At 52.9% G+C, this 12,422-nt stretch overlaps 5 protein-coding genes across 5 annotated transcripts; 4 read left to right on the forward strand and 1 right to left on the reverse strand.

The window, feature by feature from the left end:
- Positions 1-1,982: 1,982 nt before the first annotated feature.
- On the forward strand, positions 1,983-3,910 carry POX_g08571 (uncharacterized protein; the record flags this gene model as incomplete). The annotated part of the gene is made up of 4 exons (XM_050117342.1): positions 1,983-2,126; positions 2,182-2,312; positions 2,471-3,048; positions 3,132-3,910. The coding sequence occupies 4 exons, from the start codon at positions 1,983-1,985 to the stop codon at positions 3,908-3,910; spliced, it is 1,632 nt and encodes a 543-aa protein (XP_049965486.1).
- Positions 3,911-6,244: 2,334 nt separating this feature from the next.
- POX_g08572 (Indoleamine 2,3-dioxygenase) lies at positions 6,245-7,815 on the forward strand (the record flags this gene model as incomplete). The annotated part of the gene is made up of 2 exons (XM_050117343.1): positions 6,245-6,535; positions 6,652-7,815. 2 exons carry the CDS (start codon positions 6,245-6,247, stop codon positions 7,813-7,815), a joined length of 1,455 nt encoding a protein of 484 aa, XP_049965487.1.
- A 774-nt stretch (positions 7,816-8,589) lies between these two features.
- Positions 8,590-9,227, forward strand: POX_g08573 (uncharacterized protein; the record flags this gene model as incomplete). The annotated part of the gene is made up of 2 exons (XM_050117344.1): positions 8,590-8,700; positions 8,796-9,227. The coding sequence occupies 2 exons, from the start codon at positions 8,590-8,592 to the stop codon at positions 9,225-9,227; spliced, it is 543 nt and encodes a 180-aa protein (XP_049965488.1).
- Positions 9,228-9,553: 326 nt separating this feature from the next.
- POX_g08574 (uncharacterized protein) lies at positions 9,554-9,849 on the reverse strand (the record flags this gene model as incomplete). The annotated part of the gene is made up of 2 exons (XM_050117345.1): positions 9,554-9,761; positions 9,836-9,849. The coding sequence occupies 2 exons, from the start codon at positions 9,847-9,849 to the stop codon at positions 9,554-9,556; spliced, it is 222 nt and encodes a 73-aa protein (XP_049965489.1).
- A 1,628-nt stretch (positions 9,850-11,477) lies between these two features.
- On the forward strand, positions 11,478-11,968 carry POX_g08575 (uncharacterized protein; the record flags this gene model as incomplete). The annotated part of the gene is made up of 2 exons (XM_050117346.1): positions 11,478-11,816; positions 11,918-11,968. 2 exons carry the CDS (start codon positions 11,478-11,480, stop codon positions 11,966-11,968), a joined length of 390 nt encoding a protein of 129 aa, XP_049965490.1.
- Between the last annotated feature and the right edge of the window lie 454 nt (positions 11,969-12,422).

A 12,422-nucleotide genomic window follows, 5' to 3' on the forward strand; every position in this document is an offset into this window, starting at 1 on the left:
ACTAATCGGGTCTGTACCTCATGAATACTTCCAATTGGAAGTACGGGGACCGAAGGTTTTAGTACATTGTACAGTACGTCAATCACGTACAATACTACACTCTTATCTCTCTACTCACATGATTTCAAGAATCAACGGAATAATTTTCAAGACTGCAACAAATCAGACATATTCCCCCAAACAATGCAATAGACGATTCCCTCCACGGCTGGCTTATTGACGTCGGCAAGCCCTCGGCAGGTGGCCAAGAGCTTGGACTCTGCCGACTCGCTCTCTTCATCCCTGCCGATACCAGGACGGCCCTGCACTGAGAAAGCACACGGAATCCCAGGAGATACAGAGGGACTTGTGTGAACGGTGGTAAGATCCCGTTCGGATGCCCTTTGGTAGTGCCGATCTGTTCTTCTTCCAGCACCATACATATGCAGGGAGGTGATGCGGCGAGGCTGGCAACAACGCTGCCAAGCCCACCCCCCCTCAAAAATGCTCGGGTTACCTCTTGCATAGGTCGAAGGGGGTCCAGTCATCGCTTCCCGGCTTCAGTGTGAGTGTGAGTGTGTCGGATAGGGTAGTATCGGGCTTGAAACGGCATCACTGAGGTAAGTGGGCGTGAGGGCAACCTGGAATACTTCTAATGTATGACATGACCTCCATTTCCGGGTGTCAGGCCCGCTTGAGGTCTTTCTCTCTCTCTCTCTCTCTCCCTTTCTGATTTTCTGAAACGACTGCACAAGCTTCAAAACAAGAGCGCCCCCCCCCCAAAATAGATAGAGAAAAATTCCTTTGCCACATGAAACTTGGAATTTACTACAGTACATGTACACATGGCCAACACGCGGGTTGATTGTGGAATACTGCAGCCCGGAATGTGAGATGGCTTATTCTGATCGTTGCGTGGAAGTCATCCCCATCCTTATCCCTTTCTTGATTCCCCATGACACGTCAAGCCTCCCTTGGCACGAATGCTATTTCCGACCCCAGTGCTCTTTTCGATGCGATCTGCATGTCCCTTGGGCCCTAAAGCCTCGGTGGGCAGTATCCAGCCAATGATCGAGATCCCCCCCCCCCCTCCCCACCGAACATGGGGATTTGTTGATCAAGGGCAGACCCATCTTTCGTCAAATTCACCACATCCACAAACGCGTGGGTCACGGCGGATGGGCCCGCTAGGAGATTCTGGAATAGCCCCCAGAAGCCATCTTTGAAGATGAAACAGGTTCATCAACGACGACCAAGCGACCGTCTCGCCAGGTCGGTCGCACATTTCTTCGTCGAAGGTGACACGGCTCCGAGAGGAACGGTATCGCTCGGCCAAGTGCCACCGTCAGACCATGCAGAGCAGCTCGGATCGAGAAGCAGCGGCCGATCATCTACCCAGTGCGGTTGTCGGCTTGCACAATCGAGCTTCTTGAACGGTACTAGTGGCCATCGGCAGGAAAGATGCAATGGGCGTTGCACACTCGCCGGTGAGTGGTCAGCCTGCATGGAATCCAGTTTTTTTTCTATTTTGCCTGACGAAGATCCCGCCGCCAAGGAGAATGCAACAGTTTGCTGCTGGCTGACCCAGCATCCACGCCCTATTGAAGCAGATTCGAGACCTCGGTGCATTCTCCAACGAAGCACCCCCTCCCATCTTCTCACGGTGACGGAAAAGTTTATTATTATCACACAATCTCTGTCCACTTCCGTTTCTGTCGTCCACGGTTGCTCGCACAGACTACTTCATGACAGGGTCTATATAGCATTGGCAGCATGGAAAGCCTGCTCGGTCACCGTGGTCTGCCGTGGCGTGGTCTGTTCTGCGGTCTCTCCCCTGCACGCCCTTGATTGCGCCGGACACGAGACGGCGACTCAACACCATTTGGCGTTCTTTCCCCCCTTCCATCTGATTCAGTTCTCGCCAGAGCGAGAGAGAGAGAGAGAGGACCTGTGCAATCATCACCTCCCTCCGACCGGGGGCGACCATTGACAACTACACGACAATGCATCCTCCGCACAAGTCCACGGAATTGGAGGCGATGGACGTGGAGTTCCATCCCCTCGACCATGATATCCCACCGCCGCAGAAAGGCACACTGTTAGACGACCATGACATGCAACGGATGGGGAAAATCCAGGAACTCAAGGTGCGTCGTCTCTTTCCCTTGAGCCTTCCCTCCTCTCCCCCACCCCCCAAAAAAGGACGCGCGCGCGTCCGGGCCCAACTGCAGCTCGTCCTCCCCTCTGACATTCCTGGATCAGCGTAATATGCGACCGATTGCTGCCTTGAGTTTTGCATCGATTTTGCAGGCAACGTGGGAGTTTATCCTGATGTAAGTAAATGACGCATCATACATGACGAGGTCTGCCCTCCTCCAAGCGGAAGAGAGAGCCAGCCCTATGAATGTGAATATGCAAATAAAGCATGACGGAGTTACGGGACACTCAGGAAAAAGACCATGAAGCTGATCGATCCCTGAGCCTACGACAGCTCTAACAGCCAAGGGTTGGAAAATGGCGGCCTTTCGGGCATGTTCTGGTCGTACATCTGGACCTTTCTGGGGTTCGGATTCATCATCGCCTCTCTCTCCGAGATGGCCTCCATGGCACCGACATCAGGCGGGCAGTATCACTGGGTCTCGGAGTTTGCGTCGCCACGACATCAAAAATTCCTCAGCTACATCACGGGCTGGATGTCCGTGTTGGCTTGGCAAGCCGGAGCGGCCTCGGGATCCTTTCTGACTGGGACCATCATTCAGGGTTTGATCAGCGTAAGAGATCCAGACTATGTGCCCCAAAACTGGCAGGGGACGCTGTTTGTATTTGCCATGGTCTTGGTGATCTACCTGGCCAATGTCTATGCCAGTGACCTGATCCCCATCTTGAGTAATCTCCTCATGATTCTTCACGTTCTCTCGTGGGCAGTCGTCTTGATTGTACTCTGGGCGATGGCGCCTCACCAGTCGGCCAGCACGGTCTTTGTGACTGGGTGGAAAAACGGAGGTCAATGGTCCAGCATGGGATTGAGTGTGATGATTGGGCAAATCTCCGCCATCTATGGTTCTCTCAGTACGTTCATTGCCCTGGAGAGATATGCACCGTGTTGGCCTCGGTCATGGTCCAATCTGCTGCTTATGCTCACGGGTGTTTAGGTTCCGATGCATGTGCTCACATGTCCGAAGAAGTCAAAGACGCCGGTCGATACGTACCCGTGGCGATTGCCTGGGGGTATTTCAGCAACGGAATCATGGCGACCATTCTGCTCGTCACTTTTCTCTTTTCGATCCCCTCGGTTGAAGATGCTTTGGATGACAGTACGGGCTTCCCATTCATCTACGTCTTCAAGAATGCCATCTCCACACAAGGGGTCAATGGATTGACCTCGCTCGTGCTGCTGCCGGTCATCTTCAGCAACATCCTCTTCAACGCCTCCACGTCCCGCCAAACCTTTGCCTTTGCCCGCGACCGGGGGCTGCCCTTTTCCCGCTTTCTCAGCAAAGTCGATCCGAAGCGACAAATCCCCACCAACGCCATCGCCGTGTCATGCCTCGTCAGCTGTGCCCTGGCCCTGATCAACATCGGATCGACCACCGCCTTCAATGCGATCATCTCGTTGAACGTGGCGGCGCTCATGTACACGTACATCACGTCCATCGGGTGCATCATCTACAAAAAGATCCGGGACCCCGAGAGTCTGCCCGCGCGACAATGGGACATGGGCCGGTGGGGGTTGGGGGTCAATCTCGTGGCGCTGGTCTACTCCTGCTTTGCGCTCTTCTGGTCACTCTGGCCCAGTGAGAGCAGTATCACGGTGGACAACTTCAACTGGTCGGTGGTGATCTTTGGTGGTGTCTTTGTGCTGAGTCTTTTCATGTATGCGGTCAAGGGGCGGTTCGAATACGATGGACCGGCGGTGATTGTTCAGCGGTGATTTGGCCGGAGATGGAGAGGGGGAGCTTTCGCTAGTTACGGTTTGCAGTGCACCTTCTCATGGCAAATGATGGAGGGGGGCGGGGGGGGGGGGGTTCTTGGGTCGCTGAGGGCTACATCATGTAATCATGTAGGCCCCGTTCTCGGCTGCCATAAAATCATAATGCGGATCAATTCCCCACCTTTGTCATCGATGAGGTTTTGGGACTTGTGCAGCTTGTAATCAACCGCGGCATTGTCAGTCACTACACGGGAATGACATCTGCGGACTTCCTCACCATCGAGGTGTGCATGGCGGCCCTGCACGTGGCCCATGCCTCGAATCCTCTCACGTGCCCGCGCAATTGGCAATGCTGGGGTCGGCAGGGGCTGCGATTGGCCTCTGTGGGGTTCGTCACTGGCGGAGAGGGATCGCTGGACGCGGGTCCACAGCCAGGGCCATTCTGCAGACCTGCAAAGTTCCCCTTGGTCGGTTAGTCCGATGCGTCGGTAGGGCGTACGAGGATGGATGTCGTACAGTAGTATGTTGCACCCTATTTGTCATCATCTCCTACTAAAAATAAATTGTTCTTGTAGCATCCACCTTACGTGACAGTTACCAGTAACAAATTCTCTGCTCCAATCCCGTCGGGAGAGTAGTCGTCATCTGCCGATGAGCAACGGTCTCATCAAGTTGGCGGTGCGGAGTAGATCGGAGTGGGATGGAGGTGGACACACAAAACTCAGGTACCCTCTCCCCTTCACGTTCGTAGTACTGCTGTCGTATACGCCCAGTCCGCCTGTCCATGAATCGGTGAATCTTTCACGATGAGAACGGGCACGTACGTGAATGTTTACCCCATGCACGAATCCCGAAGGCAGTCGAGAGAGATGATCATGTGACGTTGAGTGAGCACTCCTCGTCTCTCGAGAGTCGGACAGCGGCTGACGTTCAGACAGCCTTGGGCCGGGGGGCTGGGATCCTCTCACCGTGGACGGATTTGGGGTTAGCGTCAGTGAAGGCGAATGGGGGGGGGGGACCAGGCCCGTGCTCAAGTCGGTCACTCGAAGACCCTTTTCACCGCCCGTCGGGTCCACCTCCGGTTCATTCTCGTGGCCTCCCGTGGTGCGCGTCTACCGACCCCATCTCGCCATCACTCAATCTAATTTGGCGCTCCCCGCTGGCTGTGGATGTGCAGACGGTCCGACATGCAGACGCCATGAATTTCATCCTTCTCGTGGGCAGTCGCGGGTCATCAGTCGCCAAACGAGTCGTGATGGCCCACCCCGTAATGCTTATGATGTGCGACCGCACGATGCAAGTCAGCCGATCACTGGAAAGGGACTCACCGTCAGATCAATGAGGTTCGGCCGAGTTTCGATTCTCTTGAAAAACCACCAACAGTCTCTCTCTCCTGCTGATCCCGGTCTCACTCCCCATCGTTTCCAGATTGTCTCCTTGCATCCCCGCCGGCCCACCCGTTTGCCCACTCTATTTGGTGACTGTCCCGCATCGGTGCAAACTTTGCACGGTCTTCCAACAACAATCAATGGCACGAGAGCAGATGGACGGACGACGGCCCCTCGGGCCAATTCGTGCGTCTCTGACTGACTAGCAGACACCCAGGGCCGACCCGGAATGGAAAACGGTTAAATTAGATGATCCCCCCTATTGAGCGGCTCTGCAGCGGCCATTTTATCCAGCAATAGACCGAGCAGCCGTCCATTCTGTTCCTATTTGATTTCCTTTCCCCTACCCAATGCTTCCTTTGATACTTTCCACTCGACTGGAGGCCATTCGATTCCTCTGATCGGGCCATCATCCATCCGTATTGGTCCCTTGATCGTCGGGGATTTGAGCAGTGGGCACACCCTTGACAGGAGATCTGAAAGTCTATCTTGATTCACGCCGCTCCGATCTTCGGGTCCTGCCATTGCCTCCGACCACATCCGGTGACCGGGTTGATTCTCCCATCCGCGTCGGAATAACCGCTCCGTCTCTGGAACGCCGCCACCACCGAGAGGAAAATGACATCGACCCTGCCAACGGCTTGGTAAAAGTGCCCATTCCACAGTCCTCTTCGTAGAACAACAAGCAACATACACACCAGGGGTCTCCTTCAATTTGGTCTCACCACTCCCCGCATGCGCGCAGTGCAACGTGGATCGGCCACAGTGAGACGGTGAATGCGCAAGCCGCAGATTGATCGCGTGCTTTTCTCGCTTCTGGAAAGAATTGGACCTCCCTCCGCACGAGCTGGTCCCCCTCCCCCCTTTGTGTAATCACTTTGTCGACGGTACAACAGTACGACGGTCATCACCACCTCCCCTCTATAAAGTACACGTTATCACCACGATGTTGCCTCCGGTCCCCTCGCTGGCAGCATACGGCATCTCCCCCGAGCATGGCTTCTTGCCTCCCGAGCAGCCCCTCGAGACCTTGCCCGACCTCTACTATGCCAAATGGGAGGCGATCGCGGCGAATTTGCACCCTCTGCTGCTCAGCAGGCGGATTCGTCTGGTGGTTGATCGACTGCCCCTGCTTTCTACCCAACACCTACAGACGGACGCCGAGTGGCGTCGTGCATATGTGATCTTGGTGTTCCTGCTGCACAGCTATGTTTGGGGTGGAGATCGCCCAGCCGAGGTATGGGGCTGCCTGAACACATCCTTTCCCCCTCCCTCCCCACCAAAAGGAGATCTGGACTCCTCTCTGGAGAAAGTTCAAGAGTAATCGAAACTGACAGGTCTGGTCCTCCACAGAGAATCCCACCCCAGTTGACAGTGCCCTTGTTCCAAGTATGTGAACGCCTGGAGGTGCCCCCCGTGGCCACCTACGCCGGGGTCTGTCTCTGGAACTACAAACCAATCTTCCCGGATGAGCCGGCCGACAACCTCGGGAACCTGGCATGCCTGCAGACCTTCACGGGCTCCTTGGATGAGCAATGGTTCTACCTCGTCTCTGTGGCCATCGAGGCTCAAGGCGCCCCCGCGCTGCCGCTGATGTTGCAGGCGATCGCTGCCGCTCGAGTAGGGGACGCGCGCCAGGTGACCGATTGCCTTCAACGATTCGCCGAGATCCTCGATGGAATCACGTCGCTCCTGCAGCGACTGTACGAGCAATGTGATCCGCATGTCTTCTACCATCGCATTCGGCCGTACTTAGCCGGGAGCAAGAACATGAGTGAAGCAGGCTTGCCACACGGTCTGCTCTACGACGATGGCACTCACCCCCCGGAACATCGGCAATATGGTGGCGGCAGTAACGCTCAAAGCTCGCTCATTCAATTCTTCGACATTGCCCTTGGCGTCGAGCACCGCCCGACCGGGGTCACTCGTGACGACCAAAAGAAAGCCGCCGCCGCCGCCTCCTCGCCCGAGACCTCCAAGCCGCGCCATGGGTTCATTCACGAGATGCGCGAATACATGCCCGGGCCTCATCGCCGGTTCTTGCAAGACGTGGAAGCAGTCGCGAATATTCGTGCCTTCGTCGACGCTCGACGCACAGACGCTGGCCTGCGGATCGCCTACGAAGCCTGCCTGTCGATGCTACGAAACATGCGCGACAAGCATATCCAGATTGTGTCTCGGTATATTATTGTCCAGTCACGAGGCGCCCATCAAGCACCCCAGCCCGGTCTGCGTCCGACAGCCATGAACCTGGCTACGGTGGTACCCAAAGATAGCAAGAAACTCCGGGGCACGGGCGGCACCGCGCTTATCCCCTTCCTTAAGCAGGCCCGAGATGAAACGGGAGAGCCTGCCATTGATGCCTGGGCACGCCGGCTACTCAGCAATACTCCGGGGGCTTTGGACTCGGCCTCATTGAGCAAGGTCGGCGAGCAGCCCGATGGACATCTCAAAGTGGTTGGCCTGTGCGGAACTTGGACCGCCGATGATAGCGAAGGCGGCATATGTCACTGGTGAAACCTGGCGAAAAAAAACCCCTCCCAACACCTTCAGTGGCCCATCTCTCCCTCCCGAGCTGATGCAGGTCGGGTCGCTGTCAAAAAAAAGGGCCATTAACCTGATCCCCGATGTCCTTCCTCGCTTTCTTTTCTTTTACGATTCATGAGCGTTCTATTCAAAGCGTGGCTTGCATATGATGCTGCCGATGAATGCAGCGAGTCAGCGGACGAGCAGCAGATGTCCACACTTATCATACCTTTTCTAGGACAAGGTCTCAAGGCTCTCCTCCCTTTTTTTTTCGTACATGTAACAAATATTATCTTTGTGGGCTTTTGTCCCACCGATATCTTTTTCAACCGTCCAAGGAAAATCGCAAAGCTTGACTATCCGCCTGACAGAAAAAAATTGTCAAGCTTGATTTGACCGCCCAGCCACGGCATCATTCTACCGATAAGTATAATTGCTTACTCAAGTCAGGGGTCAGACTTATCTGACCTCCACATATCGACTGGCAGCTGTCAAATCCATGGAGGGGCTCCGCCTGCCATGACGTGACGGACAGCGGGGCACATGTCACGTGGTATGACATCAATTGTTTGGGTGATGTCATGGATCACGGCTGCGCGTGTGCTAGAACACTAGGAAGGTGCGCGTCAAGTGTATATAAACCATACTCTGCGCAGCGACCACACCGTCCATTCTCTAACAAGTCTTCAACTCCTACCAAACCAAACACTTCAGCTTCGACATCTTTGTCCTCAAGTTCCACCGATTACACAACCAACCAACAACATGTCTGACAACAACAACAACAACTCTTCCACCCTCGGTGCCTACGTGAACCAGGCCGCTGGCGCTGCTCAGCGTGCCTTTGGTGCCGTCACTGGTGACTCTTCCTCCCAGGTATGCGCGACAGCTCTTACCTGTTTTTCAAGTCTCTCCGAATTCCCACATCTCCCACTTCTTGATGCTGACCGTGTCTTTTTTTTCTGTTACAGGCCAAGGGCGATCTTCAGAAGGAGAAGGGTGAGCTCCAAAACGAGAACTCCCACACCACCGCCAAGATTGGCAATGTCTCTGCCGACCCCAACACCGGTGCCGTCGCCAAGGACAACTCCTACCGCACCGAGGGCTCATGGGATCAGACCATCGGCTCCGCCAAGGAGGCCATCGGTAACGCCATCGGCAACCAGATCCTTCGCCAGGCGGGTGCTCAGCAGAACGCCGCCGGCAAGGAGCAAGAAGCCAAGGGTCAACTCAAGGACTGGGGTCATGGTATCGAGGACCGCGCTCAGGGCCACCTGGGTGCTGTCGGCGCGGCCATCACCGGTGATCGCGAGGGGCAGAAGAAGTACGAGGACATGCACGACGAAGGCAAGGTCCGCCAGCGCGGCGCCGAGGCCGATATGGCCAAGGACCAGGGTGTCTAAGTCTGTGCATCCGGAGGATTTTTTTCGGCCCACATACACCTACATACAACGAGCTGATGGTTTGATGGTCTGATGATCCTTTTACAAGCTAAAAGGTCCAAGATTGGCATGGGATGTTGCATGGCCTTGGCGGTTTCTGTTCTGGAAAACGCATATTATGATTTAACGATTCGGTTTTTATGATATCCAGCCCTTTCGCTTTGAGATTCAGAAATAAAAAGAGCATACATTTTGATAATTCTTTTTCTTTTCTGCACCATAGTGATAGAAAGAATACCTAGACGTGGAGAAAATCTGTGTATGTCAAATCTACGTATGGCAAGCTGTCACTCCGCCAGTGCAGGGATAAGGTAGTAGTTGTCAGGCACAGCAGCGGAATTGGATAGGCCTTGGACAGAGGCACCACGTGGGGAGAAACTAGTAGTAGCGTCCACCAGGATCAAGGACGGGATGGGTCTAGACCCTGCTGGTTCACCCTTTGATTTCTGTATCGGAGTGTATCTCTTCCATCTGATTCCAAAGCGGAAACCGTTGCTATCTTGAAGGTACTTTTCAATTCAGGCCTTCACTAAGACATGATACCTTTCGATATCTGCACATGCACATACCTCACATCGAACATTTTGGAATTGATCACCCTGAATAGAGTTGAGAAAAGGGAGATCCAGATATAGATAGCTAAGACAGAATATCTGTGCATATTTAGGAGAGAGACGTGGTACTTGTGACTGACGTCTCATGTAGGAGGGCTCTTCTTGAAAAGGTACAGTAACTCTCACCCCTTAGGTCTATTCGTCCTGTCTTATCCGTAGCTCTATGGGTGCGTAGAACCAACTTGATTCTTATAGTAGGGTAGGTAGACGTAGACCATTAACTTGATATCCGTACAGAGATTGAATGTGACATCCGTATTTCTAGCAAGTATATTAAATACTACCAGGAATGAGTCTCAAGTATATGAAAACAAATGGATAGATCCCATTGAATTCCACTCTACATGGCTCAATCTGGTGTTGCATGCCGCTGGTCGGAAACTACCAGCATGCTTTTCGAGACTGGTCTATATTTGAATTTACTTGGTGTCAGTATAGGTTTGGTGGGTATCACCTAGTTACATCAACGATACCTTCCAGTCGGGGGTATGATGGAATAATGTTATGGCGAGGATTGAGAAACATGAGCGCTTCATTCTCGGGAGCTAGGTATTATATGAATTTTCCATTAGTCTGCTGATTCTCCACGGGAGAGTTACGATTCTAAGTGGATTAATATGCCATTTCCTAAATGTGAACACATCCCAATCATTCCCATCCTTCAACTAGCCGGACTTGTTGGATGGTTCCACCTTTTCTCGGCAACGCGGGGGGAAAAGATCGCGGAAAATCAGTTGATTCCGTGAACTCTCTCTCTCTCACATGTCGAATTGCAATTTGTGATCGGCATCAGCATCGCATTGAACTCTGCTGAAAGGGATTGATCGACCTCGGCGTGGCGGCAGGGTTTTCATATGAATCCATTTAAGAGGGAAAATTGATCGGCAAGGTCTCCACAGTCGGTATCTCTAACATGAGTGCTTGTGATGACAATCAAAGTGGGAATGCGGGGTCAAATAGCGATGGAGTGATCCATCTTGCTCGTTGTGGGGTTTAGCACCCAGGGCTTTCCCTCGGAGTGGACCATGAGGTAAGTACTAAGTTGACGGTGCCGAATACTCGTACGAGGCGGGCCTGTTTATTCAAACCTTGAATTGATATGCCAAATCACTCCGATTCATAGCTAACCGAACTAGGCTTCAAAGAGCCGGCGCACATACCACAGTGGGTGGTTACCAGTGCTCCATGTCCTAATCTCGTGAAAAGGTTCAAATCCCGGGCGAGATGGGACTCTGGTCAACTTTTCCACATCGATTTGGGGGGGGTGAGAAGATTTGTTTTCAACAAGGTTGTCTTGCATCAATTCCGTGGCACTGGAGATATTCGTCCTCCCCATCACCCTGCAGCTCGTCACTAAGAAGTGCCAGTATACCTTGGGTAGTTCAACCCGGATATTCGATCTGAAATCTAGAGAATAACATCAGTGTTCCTCCGCCCTCCCCTCTTCTAGATATTCCATCTCTCATCTACCTCATACTCTTATATTTCAGATCACACGGACCACGGACCACGAACAGTACAAACCATCTTCCCTCCTCGTCTGAATTCTCAATTGATCACTTCCACAGCTCATACCTCCCTCCCTCCCTCTGTAAACATGCGTTTTTCATCTTTTCTCCCCGCAGTCCTGGCCATTGCCCCTCTAGCTCTCGCAGTCCCCGAGCCCGCTCCCATCCCCATTCCCAACCCCATCGCCGACGCTGCCCCCGCCACCAGCACCGGCCTCCTCTCCGACCTCCCCGCCATCCTAAGCGGTGCCGAATCTCTGCTCGACAAGGACACCGTTTCCAAGCTTGAAATCATCATAGATGGAGCGGCTCGATTACTCTCACCGGACAATATCAGGGTTCTTCAGGAGATTCTTGGGAATGCGCATAGTCTGTTGACGAAGGAATTTGTGGATAATACGACGACTTTGATTGGAGATGCTACGCCAGTATGTGGTCTTTTCTTCCCCTCTTCTTTATTTTGGCTTATCAGATGTCGAGTCCGTGAGTTTGTATCAGGATTGAACTAACTTTGTTCTTTGACGGTTAGTTGGTGGAGAATGTGTCGAATCTTCTCGGGGGCTTGTTGGGCTCAATGTAGTTGGCTGAAGGCCTATGTTGGGGGTGGGATATAAATGATGAACTCGGGAGTGAATTGAACTTTGAAAGTGAGATATACCCTGTTGCTGTTGTTGAGGCCATGGTGCCAGGGGGGTGTGGATCGAGATGGGATGAGTGGTATATAATGATTGAGTGAAGTCGAACGGTTTCCCTTTTTGTTGGTCTTGCTGGACTCAAGAAGTGATCTGCATTGTTGCCTCGAATCCAACGATCTCGATTCGCTGTCTCAAGTTTGGTGGTTTAGTTTGCATGGATGATTAGAAAGAGGATTTTTTTGGCCTTTACGATTTTTAACAATTGGATTTAAAAAAAAAAGATGGGTATACAGATCACTGGCGCAGCAGTATAGATGAAACAAAAAGGAAAAAAAAAACAAAACAAAAACCGGCAAGCAGTGGACAATGAAGCGAAGAGCACAAAGCAGATACACAGCT

Source organism: Penicillium oxalicum, chromosome VII (genome assembly GCF_001723175.1).
Source record: "Penicillium oxalicum strain HP7-1 chromosome VII, whole genome shotgun sequence".
NCBI lineage: Eukaryota > Fungi > Ascomycota > Eurotiomycetes > Eurotiales > Aspergillaceae > Penicillium > Penicillium oxalicum.